General features: G+C 55.2%; 1 protein-coding gene across 3 annotated transcripts in view; it reads right to left on the reverse strand.

The window, feature by feature from the left end:
* ITPR3 (inositol 1,4,5-trisphosphate receptor type 3) overlaps positions 1–17083 on the reverse strand; it is a 66215-nt gene that overhangs the window by 16585 nt on the left and 32547 nt on the right. For all 3 annotated transcript variants that reach the window (XM_082415033.1, XM_082415032.1, XM_082415034.1), the window contains 18 exons: positions 16826–16967; positions 15150–15311; positions 12591–12763; positions 11928–12047; positions 11344–11526; positions 10191–10442; positions 9958–10102; positions 9306–9447; positions 8446–8645; positions 6395–6524; positions 5814–5871; positions 4412–4577; positions 3265–3429; positions 3114–3188; positions 2602–2727; positions 1701–1823; positions 1418–1618; positions 116–367 (listed from right to left, as the gene is read on the reverse strand). In XM_082415033.1, coding sequence (XP_082271159.1) covers positions 116–367; positions 1418–1618; positions 1701–1823; positions 2602–2727; positions 3114–3188; positions 3265–3429; positions 4412–4577; positions 5814–5871; positions 6395–6524; positions 8446–8645; positions 9306–9447; positions 9958–10102; positions 10191–10442; positions 11344–11526; positions 11928–12047; positions 12591–12763; positions 15150–15311; positions 16826–16967 — 2815 coding nt within the window. The remainder of the gene's footprint in view (positions 1–115; positions 368–1417; positions 1619–1700; positions 1824–2601; positions 2728–3113; positions 3189–3264; positions 3430–4411; positions 4578–5813; positions 5872–6394; positions 6525–8445; positions 8646–9305; positions 9448–9957; positions 10103–10190; positions 10443–11343; positions 11527–11927; positions 12048–12590; positions 12764–15149; positions 15312–16825; positions 16968–17083) is intronic.

The following is a 17083-nucleotide window of genomic DNA, read 5'->3' on the forward strand; positions in this document are numbered from 1 at the left end:
CCCCCACTTTCCCTCCCTCCCTCCCCCTGCCCCACCCAGCAGGGCTGAGGGGCTGGCTCCCCACCCCCGCACCCTCCCCCAGCCCCCGGGATCCCCATGTGCACAAAGGCCCCACCTCGGTGATGCAGTCCTCGTGCGTCACCACAGACACCACATCCTCCAGGGGCAGCAGGGACGTGCACTTGATCTCGGTGTACACGTTCTTGCCCTCGGCGCAGGCGGCCAGCAGGTCCACCAGGGAAATGTGGTACATGAGGGGGCTGTGGTCCTCCACGCCGTCCCGGGCAGTCTTCATCATGTCCAGCAGGTGGGCCAGCGAGGCCTTGTCGTTGTAGAACACGACCACATCGTCACCTGCGTTGGTCAGCTGTGGGTGGGAAGGGGGCACATCAGACCCCCTCAGTCCAGCAGGCTCGGGGCCCCAGCCCTCTCCTGTGCTTCCCAGGGGGAGACTGGGACTCTGGGACTCTGACTCCAGCCCTCACCCGACACTCAGGAAAACCCTCCCCTGCTTGAGTTTTTGGGGTTCCCTGGCCCTTGGGGCCCCAGGCTGATGTCTCAGGCCCTCTGCTGTTAGCTAGAACACTGAACCCCAGACTCAGGAAGTCCCCCCTCCTCTAAGGAAAAAAATCCCACTTGGGCTTGTCTCAGAGGCGCCTCCTCCAGGAAGTCCTTTGTAATCCCACCCTCTCTCTCCACTGTGCTCCCATAGCTGTAATTTAAACCCTTGAGGAGCATACACTGCATCCCTCTGGTGTCGGCGATTAGGTTAGTCACGGTAATATAATAATAGCAATTAATAATTAACACTGCACAGCACTTCCAGACACGACGTCTCATTGATAAGTCCCTCATCTCACTTGAGTGTTTGCTCCTTTCTCTCCCTGCTCCTCCCCACCCTGTGAGATGCTCCAGAGCAGAGAACATGTCTGTTCCAGATTTAGATTCAGCCCTTCACCCCTTCACTTGTTTACTGAGTACCTACTATGTGCCAGACCCTGGGGCCCTAGCAATGAGCACAAAAGCTGTTATCCCTGTCCCCCCGGGCACACTGCCCTCGGAGCTTTCATTTGACTGATTTCCCCCAGGGCTACATGGTCCTTGGTACATAGCAGGTGCCTCATGATTTGTAGATAGACGACAATAAATGATAAATGAAGGAATGAGTGTTTGAGTTCTCTCAGGCCCGTTATCTGAGTTCTACAAGGCGCCTAATTCCTCCTGGGCCTTGCTTGAGTCCTGTTAGGCCGCAGCCCAAGTTCTGCTAGACCAGCCTCTGTGTCCTCAGTTCTCCCCCAAGTCCCCTCCACAACCCAGCACCCCAGGGCCCCTCTATGACCCACTGTCTGACTCCTCCAAGTCTGGGTCCTGCCTGCCCGCTGCCCGAGTTCCCCAAGCACCCCTCGGCCGCCCTCACCTCGGTCATGATCATGTCCTGGCACTTCTTGACGTACTTGCCCTCGGCCTTGATGACGGTGTGCAGGAAGTCCAGGTACTGCACATGGCGCCCGTGGGTGGCCAGCAGGTGCACGAAGTGCTGCAACACGGGCTCGCCGATCTCGGAGCACAGCTGATAGTTGTTCAGGAAGATGTGCTGCATGGTCTCCGCCTCCAGCAGCTGCAGGCGGGCAGGGCGTCCATCAGAGAGGGGGATCGCGCAGCCCCGCCCTGCCCCGGAGCCCCGCGCCCCGTGCCCTCACCCCTGGCGTGAGGAAGAGGTGCAGGTGCTTGTGCAGCAGGGCCTGGTTGCCGGTGTTCCCAGCGCAGAACTTCTGCAGGAACTGGTGTGTGTAGCGCAGGATTTCCATCATCTTGGCATCACCCTGGACGCAGACAGGAGGGGAGAGGGTGCCGGGGCCACCACAGGGTGAAGGCCAGGCCGGGTCTGGGGCCAGAGCGCAGACGGGTGTGGGGGTGGGTCAAGGCTCAGGATTGGTACCCCAAGGTGGCCAGGTTCAAGGTGGGTCAGGATATGGAAATGTGTGAGGGACTGAGGGTCAGAGGCTGAGATGAGGCCGGAGTCGGGCAGCAAGGCTAACGGGTCAGGGTCAGGTGAACACTGAGGGGGTGTCAGGGTCAAGAGTGGGTTGAAGCTGGAGAAATATCAAGATCAAGATCAGTCAAGGGGAGGGGCCATGGTTGAGATGAGGCTATGTCTGGAGGTAGGGGCCAGGGTGGGCTTGGGGACAGTCAGGGTGAGGCTAGGGTATAGAATCAAAGTCATGGGCCAAGGAGAGACTGGAGTCAAATTAGGGTTAACATAGGTCAGGGTAAGGAAGTTGAGGGTCAAAGGTTAAAATGATGTTGAGAGTATAAGGATTAGACCAGAGAGGGAAACAGAAGCTGGGGTCAGAGTCAAAAATCAGGGTGAGACTGGAGTCAATTCAAGGTCAAAGTGGATTAGGATGAGGGGTGGAAGGTCAAAGGTCAAGATGACACTAAGATTGGATTCAGGGGTCAAGGTATGTGGGGCAGGCCAAGGTAAAAGGTCAGGGAGAGGCCGGGTTAGGTCAGCATCAGGGGTTAGTGTGTGGCTTGGGTTGGGTCAGGGTTCAGGGTGAAGCTGCCCTGGGGAGTCAGAGGTCAGAAGTCGGGTGTCACCTTGTCATAGGGGATCTGCAGCAGGTCCAGCATGACCTTGTGGGCATCCATGTTCTTGAGCAGCCGCTGCTGTTTCTTCCTCATCTGCTCCCCGACGCCACACATCTTGTTCAGCCGCTCCAGGATCTGCGGGAGGGGAGGGTGAGCCCAGGACCCCTTCCCACTTCCTCAAGCTTCCCTTCTGCCTGACCCACCCCTCAGCCGACCACAGCCAAGCCCCAGCTCACACCAGGGACAGGAAGAGGGAAGGAGGCCACGGCCGCTGAATCAGATCCCTGCAGCAAGGCAGGAAAGAACTAAAAGCCCGATTCCACCCATCAAAGCCAACAGAACAACATGACTGTGAAATGGAATTTCATTAAGTTCCTTCAGCTTTAAAATAATTCCATCTGGACCTTGGCAGAGTCGTTTTCAACACTCAAGGAAAGCTGGAGGATATCTTCCAAGGCGGCGGGGAGTGGAGGCGGCAGAGGCCGGCCCGCAGACCCACGCCAGAGGACCCGGCCACTCACGCCCTTGACGATCTGGTAGTTCTCACTGCTCTTCTCCCCAGGCGGGTGCAGAAAGCTCTCCTCGTCCGTGGGCCGCTGGGGGCACAGGGAGCGGGGTCAGCCAGGCCCAACCCTCGCGGGGGCCCTGCCCCCACTCCCGCACCCCGCGCACCTCCTTCTTGTCTTTGGCGGCGCCTGCCTCCACCTCCTCGCCCTTGCTGCTGCCCTTCTTGTCCACCCACAGCTCCGACTTCTCCACCATGGTCCGCAGCCGGTCCAGCTCCGACTTGATCACCTTGTAGTTCTCCACGTCCTGGGCTGAGATCAGCAGCTGCACCTGAAGGTCAAGGACAGGCGTGCCTGGTGGGAGAGCACCCCCAGGTCCACTACCTCATAGAGACTCCCGGCGCTGCTCTATCCCGGCCTCTCTGCTCCTGGCATCTCCACTCTACAACTGCTCCTCTCCACTGAGCCAGATCCTACTCAGAATTTATGGCTCTGTTCTAAGTCCACTGCTTCCAGGAAGCCTTCCCTGATGGCCACAGACTTCCCTGCACCCCCGGTCATGAGCTGCGTCATCATCTGGCTTCAGTTATTCACTGACTCGTGTCACGTGCTGCTGTGGCCTGTTAGTTGTTCATGCAAAACCTGAACAGGGCAGGGCAAGGTATACTGACATCACTGAATGCTGGGAACTGAACCCTGACTCCGATCCCACCTTACCCGCTCTGGGTCAGTGGGTAAGGGAAGAAAGCTAAAGCCCCCTGGGCCTCAATTTCTCCCACCTGTAAAACAGGAATGAGAGTAGAAACCACGCTGTCGGGGCTGCTTGGAGAATTCCATGAATGCAAGCCCAGTGCTCAGTGCCTGGTACGCGGCGCTCGGTCATTAAATATCACTCCCCTCTCACAGGGAGCGGTCGAGACCACATGACATCACAGTGACAAAGCCAGTCCCCTTGGTGAAGGCTGAATGCGCGCTAGGCATGATCCAAAGCACTTATTAGCAAAGGTGCACGTGATAGAGTGTGCAATCTGTAAAGTGCTGTCCACCTCCTAAGACATGACAGGCCTGGAGCCAGGCTGAGAGGAGACTGAGGTGGCCAAGACGTAGCTCCCCCTTTAAGGAGCTCGGCAAAGCCAAACACCCGAGGGAGGCATCTCGAGCTGCCTCCGGGCTGTGAGCTGCTCCGTCCTTGCATCCCCCCCTAGTGTCCGGTCTGTGGCCCGCCTGCTCGGTGCCCACTGGCTCCCGAGAAGCCGCCTCGGGCCTTCCTCCTGCTCCCCAAGGGCCGGGCGCTCTGGCAGGGGAGCCAGCACCTGCTCGAAGGTGTGCATGGCCTCCTGGCGCTGGCTGAAGTGCTTGAAGAGCAGCTGCAGGGCCCCGGAGACCAGGGGCGCGTAGTCGTGCATGGTGAGGTGGATGAGCACGCGCAGGAGCATGCGGCCACCCTCGTCGTCCACCTCCAGCATGCTGCTCGTCCTCCTGTCGGGGGGGGTGGGCGGGGAGGAGGGTGATGGGGGGCATGGTCGGCGCCTTCCTGGGGCCCAGGGGACAAACAGGCTCCCCGCCACCCATTAGGTAGCCGTGGTGCCCCATGTCACGCTGGCTAAAAATATTGATGTTTCCTCCTCACTTTGCAAACAGCTGCCACCCTGAGCACCCCAGGGATCCCTGTGTCCCCTGAGGTCCCACACAACACCCCTCGATTAAGCAGCTGAGGCAGGGACTCTTCACAGGGGACCCACAGACACCCCCAAGGGATTCGTGGCTAGAGGCTGGGGCTGTAAACAGAGGTGGGGGGAAACCTCCATCTTTCTTTTCACCAACCTCTCACCAAAACGTAGCGTTTCCTTCAGTGAGAAAAAATTAGCGGTATCTGTGACTTTGTCACCAATAAAAAATCACAGATGTTTTCCCATCACCTAAGAGTTGCTATAGAAATCGCAAAATATCGTTTACAGTCATCACGACTTCAAAGTAATGGTACTGATTACACCCCAGGCACAGATTGTTATTTAATGTGCTAATAGAGAGGCACACATATATAACTGTCACTTCAAATTTGTTTTCTCCAGTATTTTGATAACTGCATCTCAATGCCATTGGTTTCCTTTGTAATTTTGTGTGCACTATTTTATGAATTTAAAAACGCCATTCTGGGAATTCCCTGGTAGTCCAGTGGTTAGGACTCGGCGCTTTCACTGCCGTGGGCCCGGATTCAATCCCTGGTCGGAAAATTAGGATCCCGCACGGCGCAGCCAAAAATTAAAAAAAATAAAAAATAAAAACGCCATTCTGAGAAGGGAGCCAAAGCCTTCACCAGATGCCAAAGGAATGGCACAGAAATAGTTAAGATCCCCCAGCTCCTGGGGTGACCCTCCCCACCCTGCTCCAGCCCTTTGAAGAGCAGGCTGCCCTCCCCGCTGTGGGACACAGGGACATCCCTCCAGCTGCCTGCCCAAGTTCTGACACACAAAGGCACAACTGCCCTGAGGGGAGGCAGGGCGATGACTAGGATGACAGTGGGGCCCAAGTGGTCCCGATATCACTGGGCCTGGGCAGGCAAGGGAGGGTCAGAGCGCAAAGCCAGGGCACCCCCGCCCCAGAGCCTGGTAAGGGTCTGCAGGAGGATTAACCGAGGGGGGAGGGGTCTCAAGCCTGTGTTGGCATCACCCACCCAACCCCATCCACAACCCCCAGCCTCAACCCTGGCCTCACCCCACTCCAAACATGGCCTCCGCCTGCTCCCCGATGCGGTCCAGGTTCATGTTGGCGGCTGTGGGGAGCAAGAGGGGGCAGATGAAGGCAAGTGGCTGGTCCATGTACAGGAAAGATGGGGAGCACTGGGGAGAGGGAGCAGGGAGACACTCAAACCACCCCCTTCCCCACACTGGCTGGTTGGCAGCCCCTCTGCCTGCCTCTTCTGGTGGCAGAGGTGGAACCAACCAGGGCAGGGACCAGAGCAGCCACCCTGCCCTGCCGGGGCGAGCAGAGTTCTGGGCTGGGGGTGCTGGTCTGGCTCAGCCTCTGAACAACTGTGGCCTTGGGCAAGTCCCTGCCCCCCTATGGGCCTCAGTTTCCCCATTTAGGAAATGGAGGGGATGACCCCTGCCCCGTGCCCTCATTGGGGCAATTAAATGAGACAATGGAGAGGAAAGGCCCTTGCAGACTGGGAAACGGGGGCAGGGCTGGGGAGCTGGCCCGAAGTGACCCCAGGCCGCAGCCCACTGCTGTGTACCCCTGGGCGAGTCACACAGCCTCGGCATGAAGTCAGGGTGAAGGGCGGGGTGGGGGCTCACTGGCAGAGTCGAAGGCCGGGGCTGTGCCATCAGCCCCGTTGTCCTGCATGGGAAACACCTCCACAAACTCCTTCTTGAAGACGGACAGCAGGTATGAGATGCGGTAATCCAGGCGGACGTTGAGGATGAACTGGAGAAGGAGGAGAGGATGGGGTGAGGACCGGTCTGAGGTCAGGAGGCCAGTCTCGCTCTAGGAAGAGTGAGGGGCCACCCCGAATGAGTTCCAGCACTCAGGAGGCTCAGCATGGATGCTCAGGACTCTATGGGACAACACAACCAACAACCTCAAGACTCCTCTCCCCAGGGAAGGCACGCTGGTGCAGCCACCGTGGAAAACAGTACGGAGGTTCCTCAGAAAACTAAAAATAGAGCTGCCATATGATCCAGCAATCCCACTCCTGGCATATTATCTGGACAAAAATATAATTCAAAAAGACACATGTACCCCTATGTTCATAGCAGTACTATTCACAACAGCCAAGACACGGAAACAACCTAAATGGCCATTGACAGAGGAATGGATAATGAAGATGTGGTACATATACACAATGGAATATAAGTCAGCCATTAAAAAGAACGAAATAATGCCATTTGCAGCAACATGGATGGACCTGGAGATTATCATACTAAGTGAAGTAAGTCAAACAGAGGAAGACAAATACCATACAATATTACTTATATGTGGAATCTAAAATACAACACAAATGAACCTACCTATGAAACAGAAGCACACTCACAGACATAGAGAACAGACTTGTGGTTGCCAAGGGAAAGGGGGGTGTGCGGGAGGGAAGGATTGGGAGTTTGGGATGAGCAGACATAAACTATTACACACAGGATGGATAAACAACGAGGTCCTACTGTTTAGCACAGGGAACTATATTCAATACCCTGTGAAAAACCATAATAGAAAAGAATATTTAAAAAGAATGTGTATATATGTATAACTGAATCACCTGCTGTACAGCAGGAATCTAACACAATGTTGTAAATCAACTATACTTCAATAAAAATAAATAAATAAATAAAGACTCCTCTTCCCAGGGAGGTCCAGGGCGCCCTCTCCCCAGCTCCTGCCTCAGTGATGGTGGATGGTACCTCCTCTCAGAATGAGGCAGAGACCCCCCTCACAGCCCACTCAGTCCCTCTTTCCCAGGCTGGACGCTGACAGGGATGGGAAGGCAGCTCCCCAGGTCCAAAGGCTGACTCTTGTCCTCCTATCCCACTCTGCCAAACAGACCCTGGGGTTCCTGGGAGTAGGAGGGAACCAAGGACTATGGGGGAGCAGGAGAGGCCACGGCGGGGTTGGGGGTGAGGACACAGGGTTTGCAGACACCCTTGACTGGCCTCTATCCTCTGTCCTCATGGGGCACAGAGCCTCTGGCCACACCCAGGACTCAGATCTGGAAGCCCCCAGCCCCCAGAATGAGTTAGAAGTCCCCTCTTCTGACTCCCCTAAACAGACCCTGCCCAGACTGGGTCCCCAGGGACATCACTGCATTACCCTTCCCATCCTCTGGTGGAAGCACAGCAAAAGGGTCCTTATCCCTTCTCAGGACCCTATAAAGCCCCTTCCCCAAGTGCTGCTGAGGAGTCTCAGACCCAGAAGACACCCAGAAGAAGGATGACTGTGTCCACCCCACCAGGAAACAAGCTCTCAAATCTCTAGCTCTGCTTCAAAATCTGTGTGACTGCAGAAAAGTCCCCTTCCCCCTTTCCCTCCCCTCGTCTGTACAATGAGGAGACAGCACACACCAGAACCACTAGGAGGGCTTGTTACTGCACAGACAACAGGCCCCACCTCCAGTGTCTCTGATCCATAAGTCCCAGGCGGGGCCCAAGAACCTGCATGTCTAAGTTCCCAGGTGAGGCTGACGCTGCTGGTCGGAGGACCACACTTTGAGACCCACTGGGCTAGACGGCTCATTGTGGAGCCTCCCAGCACTAGATACTGTGATCTGAGGGGGGTTCACCTCACCAACCTCCCCATACCTGCCCCCGTTCTCCTGCCCTGTTCCTAACACCTCCCGCCACGCTCCTGGCCCAGCCACCTGCAAGATTTCCAGGATCTTCAGTTTGGTCTCCATCACCACAATGTCCTCATTCTCCTCAAACTTGCTTCTGTCCAGCGGCTCAGGGGCACCGGCGCCAGCAGGCAGGCTGGGGGCTCCAAAGACAGACTGCTTGCGGTTCAGCACCATGGTGGACATCATGTGCCCCACTCCCTGGATGGACCGCCGCACGTTCTTGCCTGCAGAGCCGGGAGCAGGAGGGGGTCACAGAGGACACACAGCAGGGGCACCTGGTCTGACTCTGTCTCTCTCAGCTGCAGGGCAAAGCCACCCTAAGGAAGGGGCAGGGCTAACCCAGGAAGACTTCCTGGGGGAGGTGAGCTTTCAGCCAAAGCTGGGAATAGAAGGGAGAGCCAGGACAAAGGTGAACTGTGTGGGGAGATCAGTGAGAATTCTCATGTGGGAAATCACGAGAGCTGCTACAGAGCATGGGGGACTCAGGGGACACTGTGTGGAGAGCACTAAAGGCCAGGGGTCAGCCTTCGTGCACTTTTTGTTTGGATGAGTTTATGCCAGCAGGGGGTGTCCCTGACGGCTGGGCTGCTTCCTCTTGATAGCAGTGTGTGTCCCCCACATCTGACTGGGAGCTCCCCCGCAGGGCCTCATTATCTCCCTCAAGACCAGGCTATGTAGGAAGGCAACTCGCCCAGACCCCAGCGTCTCCACAGTGCCTGGGCAGGGGGCTTCTCTGGTCCAGCTGAGGCGGGAGGAGACTGGGGCCTAAGACACTCACTGGCAGAAGAGCCAGGAAGAAGGATGCACAGGAGGGTCGATGGGAGAGGTAAGAGGAGACAGACGCTAGGGTGGGTAGCGGATGGCCCGGCGGAGCAAAGCCTCACCGCCTGGGTCCTCATAGACTTGCAGCATGGCCGGGGGGGCCTGCACGCAGTCGATGATGCCCAGCAGAGTGCGTGTGAGCCGCAGCAGCTCGCTGAAGCTGTAGAACCCAAAGTAGATGAGGTTGTGCGCCAGGCTGACCACCTGCGGAGAGGGGGTGGGGGCAGAGGTGAGTGTGGGCGGGGCCAAAGCATGGTGGGTGGGGCTCATGAAGGGCGTGATCTTGTGGGTGGGGCCAGCCCAGGGAGTATAATGAGGGACAGATTCCTCTGGAAAGGCTCTAGGATGTCAGGGCTGCATGGACACGGAACCAAGGGTCCCAGACAAGAGCAGCCTGACCCCAGAGAGTTACCAAGGAAGACAGGCCTGCAGAGGAGGCTACTGTGGGGAGGATAGGGCAGAAATGCAAGAAGTGGCAGGTGGCTCCTGCCAGGGGCCCGTGACCCAGCCCTGGGCTGATGTGGTGAGTGGACGAGGGGGAGGCAGCCCTCTCCGGGGCGTCAGGAGAGAAGCCTCCCTCCCAGCAGTCTATGAGGTCTCCCTGCAGTGGCGGGGGCACTGAGGGAAGTGAGGTCGTATATCCCACACCCTACCCTGGGGAGTGACCAAGACCCAGGAGGGAGCAAGCCATCGCCCTGCTGAGCCCCAGCCCACCTCGAAGGTGAGCTTGTTCTTCTCCTCATTGGCAAAGGGCACGGCCTCGCTGACCACATTGTTGAGGTAGTCCTCCACGAACTCCATGGTGCTAGCAAACTTGTTCTTCTTGTCATCTCGGGAAGCGTTGAGGTTGGAATCATAGCTGGGGGTGGAGGCGGCGAGGCATGAGGGTCCCCCGAGATCCTCCCCCCTCCAGCCGAACCCTGCCCACCCTCCTCCACCCAGCTCACTCCTTGATGGTGATAGCCGTGGGGATCTCAGTCCAGAGGCGGGCGAACTTGACGGGCGTGACCAGTTCCTGGGGGTCACGGTCCACGTGCACATGCAGCATCAGGTGGCAGAAGGAGGCACGCAGGTCAAAGGGCAGCATCTCATCCGCCATGCACAGGAAGATCAGGTCGACGCCCAGCTGCTGAGAGATCTCATCGATGGCCAGGTACTGCCGGTCCAGGCACATGCGGGCAAAGAGCTTCAGCTGGTACCTGCGGAGCAGGGAGGACGGTGAGGACATGGCAGGTGGGCTCGCAAGGGCTGCTGGCACAGGCCTGGGCCTGCTGAGGACTTGAGAAAGTGGCAAAGGGACTTAGGTTAAACCACGCACCAGCCACTGTAACAGGACACAATTCTGAGCAAGACAAGTGGATGGAAACACAGTCTGGGATTGAGTAAGAGCAAATCTCCCCTCCTTGCTAAGGAGGAAGGTGCTTCTGGCTCAGCCAGGACAGGTCTTCATGGGAAGAGGGATGGCATAGAGAAAGGCTGGGAGGGGGAAGGGAGGAGAGTTCGGTAAGAGGAACCCTGCTCGGGCAGGGGGTTGATGGCGAGACTGGGAGACAGAGGAGGGGAGGGTGCAAGACCAGGGTGGAAGAGCTACAGAAATGAAGGCTGTAGGAAGCTTTGTTCTGCACCGAGTCATGCCCTCTGCCTCCTCCTCGGAGCCCTGCATTACCTACCCCAGGCTCCATGGCCAGGCAGCCTGGGTTTGGATCATGGCTCCCTGCTTACAGCTGTGTCACCTTAGGCAAGTTCCTTTACCTCTCTGTGCCTGTCTCCCCAACTTTATAATGCGAGTAATGATAGTCTCTACTTCACAGGGTTGTCATGAGGCTGAAATGAGTGATTGGGTGAAAGTGTTTTGACCAGTGCCCAGGAGACAGTGAGCCTTTGATGAGTGTTATCTAGTGTTCTTCTTTTTTAAATATGTATGTATGGAGACAGGTGTGGGTTTCTTTCAGGCCTCAGGCCACCCAGTGCTCCTCGGGCCGCCCAGTCACCCGTCACTTAGCCTCCCAGGTGAAGGCGGAGGCAGGAGTCCCCTCGAAGCTGCTGGGGCTCGTCCCGGGGCAGGGCCTGGCGAGGGCCCCTGGGAGGACCATGAGGCACCTGTAGTAGCTGAGCACGTTCTCATCGTGGGCGTTGCCGGCCCGGGCCTCCTGGGCCAGCTGCCTGATGCTCTTCTCGTGGTGCTCGTTGTTCTTGTCGGTCCACATGAGCCACACTTCCTCCTCTGAGTACTCGATGCTCAGGTACTCGAGGGACTGCGCCATCTCCTTCACGGGCCGAAGCCTGCAGACCGACGGAACCCATCACAGGGAGCGGGGCCCAGAGCCCTCCCCGAGCACCCCCGGCCACACAGACCTCCCCTCCCAGAGCTGGGCTGAGGGCCAGTCAGGCTCCCAGGCTGCCTCCCCTGTGGGACCCACCTCCAGCCTGCGACCCCAGACGGACCATGAGCTTCTGGAAGGCAGGGGCCTCGGCTCACTCTCCTCTGTGCCCCCATCCCCTCCCCCACACAGTGCCGGGCACCGAGCTGGCCACACAGCAGGTACTGGGTATCTGCAGAGAGCCTGCAGGTTCTAGCGTGAACCCAGACAGGGCCCCAGCTCTAAGGCAGCGGGGGGGCCGGGCAGGGTGGAGCCCCGGGGGGGAACGTGAGCTGCGGGTAGGAAACAGTGCAGCCGGCTCACTCGGTCTGGATGAGAATGTCACTGTTCTTGGGGTCCAGCACACACTTGCAGATGAGCTCCTGGGTGACGGGGATGGCGATGTGGTTGGACACACACAGGTCAGAGAGGTAGTCCAGGAACCTGGAGTGGTGACAGCAGGGGTGGGGGTGAGGGACTCAGGGGTGGCCCCCCAGTGGGGACAAAGCCCACCCTCCTCCTTCCCCAGCTGGCAGCACCAGCTCCCCGGCACTTGGAGTTTGCTGCTCCTGCTTCCTTCTCAAAGCCTGTAGACAGGGATATGGACTCCCGGCTCCCTGGGGAGGGATGACCCACAGTCATCACCCTGGGGCTAGATGGGAGTCCAGGGGGTCAGAGAAAAGGAGACACAAGGAAGGAGTGATATTCAAAATATTTAACTGGTCCAATGCAGGCACTGACTTGGCCGCTGGAGAACGGTCTGGGGGCCTCCTGCTCTACCAGGAGTCAACCCCCTTGTTGCTAGGTTGGGCCAAATATGGGAGGGGACCTAGGGAGGGGCTGGGGGGGCCAGGGCCTCAGAGAGGTGGCAGTTTATCAACAAGTGCAGAAGGATTTCAATATTTAACAGCCAGCACCAGCAGCTTTCTTCCCCGGGCAGCAGTGGGAGGGCAGAGGGGGGTGGTATGGCAGGGGAGGGGGGCCCACCTGGGCTCCCGGTTCTTCCGCACCAGGCTGACGAAGGTCTCCACCTCCGTCTTGGTGATGTGCTTCTCCAGGAGCTTGCGGTTGTTGTGCAGCAGGGCCGTGATGGTGTCTTCGGCCAGGATGTCGTATCCAATCTGGGACTGCATCATCCCAAACTGCTTGGCGATGTGCTCCTGGGGGGTGGACGGGCTGGGGGTCACAGGGAGCCCAGCTCTGCTCCAGAACACTGCTCCCAGGGCCCCAGACAAGGACCCAACACCAGCAGGGGACCCCGACCCTAGGAAGCTAAGGGGTCCAGGAGAGGATGCCAGCTCCGGGCAGAGGGTAGTTTTATGTAATATAGTTATTTAGCTCACCATCCATCTCCCTACCAGAGTGCAACCCCCACGAGGGAGGGACCCTGTATGTTTGGCAGGGCCAGCTACATGATTGGTGGGGCCCGGTGAAAATCAAATAGCAGGACTCTTCCCAGAAATAAGCCCACTCACCTACAGTCAATTACTCTTTGACAAAGGAGGCAAGAATGTACAATGGGAAAAAGAAGTCTCTTCAGCAAGTGGTGTTGGGAAAGTTGGACAGTGCATGTAAATCAATGAAGTTAGAACACACCCTCTCACCATACACAAAAATAAACTCAAAATGGCTTAAAGACTTAAATATAAGACGTGACACCATAAAACTCCTGGAAGAGATCATAGGCAAAACATTCTCTGACATAAATCGTACCAATGTTTTCTTAGGTCAGTCTCCCAAGGCAAAAGAAATAAAAACAAAAATAAACATATGGGACCTAATCAAACTTAAAGCTTTTGCACAGCAAAGGAAACCATAAACAAAACGAAAAGACAACCTACAGAATGGGAGAAAATATTTGCAAAAGATGCGACCGACAAGGGCTTAATTTCCAAAATACACAAACAGCTCATACAACTCAACAACAAAAAAACCAACAACCCAATCAAAAAACGGGCAGAACACCTAAATAGACGTTTCTCCAAAGAAGAAATACAGATGGCCAATAGGCACATGAAAAGATGCTCAACATCACTAATTATTAGAGAAATGCAAATCAAAACTACAATGAGGTACCACCTCACACCAGTCAGAATGGCCATCATTAAAAAGTCTACAAATAACAAATGCTGGAGAGGGTGTGGAGAAAAGGGAACCCTCCTACACTGTTGGTGGGAATGTAAGTTGGTGCAGCCACTATGGAGAACAGTATGGAGGTTCCTCAGAAAACTAAAAATAGAACTACCATATGATCCAGCAATCCCACTCCTAGGCATATATCCAGACAAAACTATAATTCAGAAAGATATGTTCACCCCTATGTTCACAGCAGCACTATTTACAATAGCCAAGACATGGAAACAACCTAAATGTCCATCAACAGATGAATGCATAAAGAAGATGTGGTATATATATGCAATGGAATACTACTCAGCCATAAAAAAGAACGAAATAATGCCATTTGCAGCAACATGGGTGCAACTAGAGATTATCATACTAAGTAAGTCAGAAAGAGAAAGAGAAATACCATATGATATCACTTATATGTGGAATCTAAAATATGACACAAATGAACTTATCCATGAAACAGAAACAGACTCATGGACATAGAGAACAGACTGGTGGTTGCCAAAGGGGAGGGGGTTGGGGGAGGGACGGAGTGGGAAGTTGGGGTTAGCAGATGTAAGCTTTTATATATAGAATGCATAAACAACAAGGTCCTACTGTACAGCACAGAGAACTATATTCAATATCCTATGATAGGACTGCCCTGGTGGAAGAGTGGTTAAGAACCCGCCTGCCAATGCAGGGGACACGGGTTCGAGCCCTGGTCTGGGAAGATCCCACATGCCGTGGAGCAACAAAGCCCGCATGCCACAACTACTGAAGCCCGCACGCCACAACTACTGAAGCCCACGTGCCTAGAACCCGTGCTCTACAACAAGAGAAGCCACCTCGATGAGAAGCCTGCACACTGCAACGAAGAGAAGCCCCCGCTCGCCGCAACTAGAGAAAGCCTGCGCGCAGCAACGAAGACCTAATGCAGCCAAAAATAAATAAATAAATAAATTTATTAAAAAAAAAAAAAATCCTATGATAAACCATAATGGAAAAGACTATTAAAGAAAGAATGTATATATATGTATAACTGAATCACTTTGCTGTACAGTAGAAATTCATACAACATTGTAAATCAACTATATTTCAATAAATAAATAAATAAACTAGAGGTAATATTCAAAAAAAAAAAAAAGAAATAGCAGGACCCTTGTTCAAAAATTAAGAATTTCAAGACAGCCACAGTGGAGCGTTAAACCCAGCACGAGGCCCCTCTAAGGATGGAGCCAGGTTGTGCGCTGTGAGGACAGCCCTACTATCTGGTTTGGTTCCCTGCAGCATCCTCATCCTTGGGGCCTGAGACGGCGCTTGGCACACCACGGGTGCGCCTTGGTGAACACGTGCTGAGTGAATGAGAGCAGGAGTGAGGGAGGGAGCGAGCCGGCCAGCAGGTGAAGGGGCAGCAGTCCAGGGCGGCGGGCAGCCCACCTGGTTCTTGCGGTAGTCCTCCTGGGAATGGCGCAGCACGCGGTAGCACAGGCGAAACATGTGCTGGTAGGGGGCGTTCTTCTGGTCCGATAGCTCCTCCAGCCGCACCAGGGGGCCCTCACCCCCCTTGTCACGGAACGGGGTCTTCAGAATGCCAAAGATCTAGGGAAGCAGGGAGAGTCAGGAGGGATCCCCACATTTGCCCGCACCCCTAATTGTCCCAGGAATCCTAAGCCCCAAACTGACCCTGCCTGGAAACCACCCTGACATTAACCCTGAGCTGATTCTAAGCTAGACCATGACCCCCGCCCACCCCTTACTCACTTCCCTCTCCTGGCTGGAATCCCAACGCTGGCCTCAGCCCGTCCCTCCCCAATGTGAATTCTAATCCCAACTCAGATCTTGGGCCTGGCTCAGCCTCTGGGGGAAGAGCTGAGGGTCACTGCAGCTCAGGGGTCTGAGGCTAAGAGAAAAGGCAGGCCAGGCCCGTGTGGCCAGAGCTTAAGAGACCAGACACAGGCCTGACTTGTCCAAAAGGATGGATGTGGGGATGTAGGGTTACATAAAGCCAGGCTGGCAAAGTGGTAACAAGTGAATTCAGGCAGTGTTCGTTGTACTATTCTTTCAATACTTTCTCAACGTTTGAAAATTTTCATAATAAAAATTAAGAAAAAAAGTTTTTTAAAAAAGCAAGTTTGGGCTTCCCTGGTGGCGCAGTGGTTAAGAATCCGCCCACCAATGCAGGGGACATGGGTTCGAGCCCTGGTCTGGAAAGATCCCACGTGCCGCAGAGCAGCTAAGCCCGTGCACCACAAACGCCAAGCCTGCGTTCTAGAGCCTGCGAGCCACAACTACTAAGCCTGCGTGCCACAACTACTGAAGCCCACGTGCCTAGAGCCCACGCTCCGCAGCAAGGGAAGCCACTGCAATGAGAAGCCCGCTTACTGCAGCAAAGAGTAGCCCCCGCTCGCCGCAACTAGACAAAGCCCATGCGTAGCAACAAAGACCCAACACAGCCAAAGATAAATAAATAAAATAAATAAATTTATTAAAAAAAAAAAAAAAGCTCAAGTTCTCAGCCTGATATCTGAGTGCAAATCCTGGCCCTGTTTTTTCCTAGCTGTGGATTCCCAGTCAAGTTACTCGAACCTCTGCGTGCCTCAGTTTCCTCATGGGTAACATGGGGATAATGATTAATAAATAAGCTCTCCCCAGGTTGGGAGGATCAAACGAGTCGATTCATGTAACGCACGTAGGGCAGTGCCTGGTACATGGTAAGAGCACAATAAATATTGCGGGTGTTGTTTTTTTTTTAAAGAGGTGATAAGATCAACCATACCTCCATTTTTAAAAAATAATAATAATTTTTTTTTAACTTTTAAAAAGAATTGATGAGAAACATCAGGGAGACTGCAGCTCAGCTGGAGATGGGAAAAGGCAAGCTCACGTTCACAAGACGTCCTGTTCCCAAAATTTAAAAAAAAAAAGCAGGAGTGGACTTCCCTGGCAGTCCAGCGGTTGGGACTCTGTGCTTCCAATGCGGGGGGCACAGGTTCAATCCCTGGTCAGGGAACTAAGATCCCACATGCCGCGCGGCCAAAAAAAAAAAAAAAAGGTGTCCTGATCACTGGCCTTTCCCCGAGGCCCGCCCACCCCCCATGCATGTGAATGGCCACCTGTTTGAGGATGTTCTGCTCTCTCATCAGCTTCTGCCGCTCCCGGTTGGGCTTGGTAACCATGATGTCCAGCACGTTCTGCCCATTGTTGGGGACGTCGCTGACGAAGAACACCAGGTCCTCCAGCAGCTGGATAACAAATCTTCACAAAGGGACGCCAGGGGTGACGAGTGTGAGGTGCCGACCCTGGGCACCTCCCAGGACCCCCGTCACATGCCCCCCTGGGGCAACCAGCCCTTCCGCACATGCCGGCCCTGC

This window comes from Balaenoptera physalus, assembly GCF_965194825.1.
Source record: "Balaenoptera physalus genome assembly, chromosome: 11".
Classification (NCBI taxonomy): Eukaryota; Metazoa; Chordata; class Mammalia; order Artiodactyla; family Balaenopteridae; genus Balaenoptera; species Balaenoptera physalus.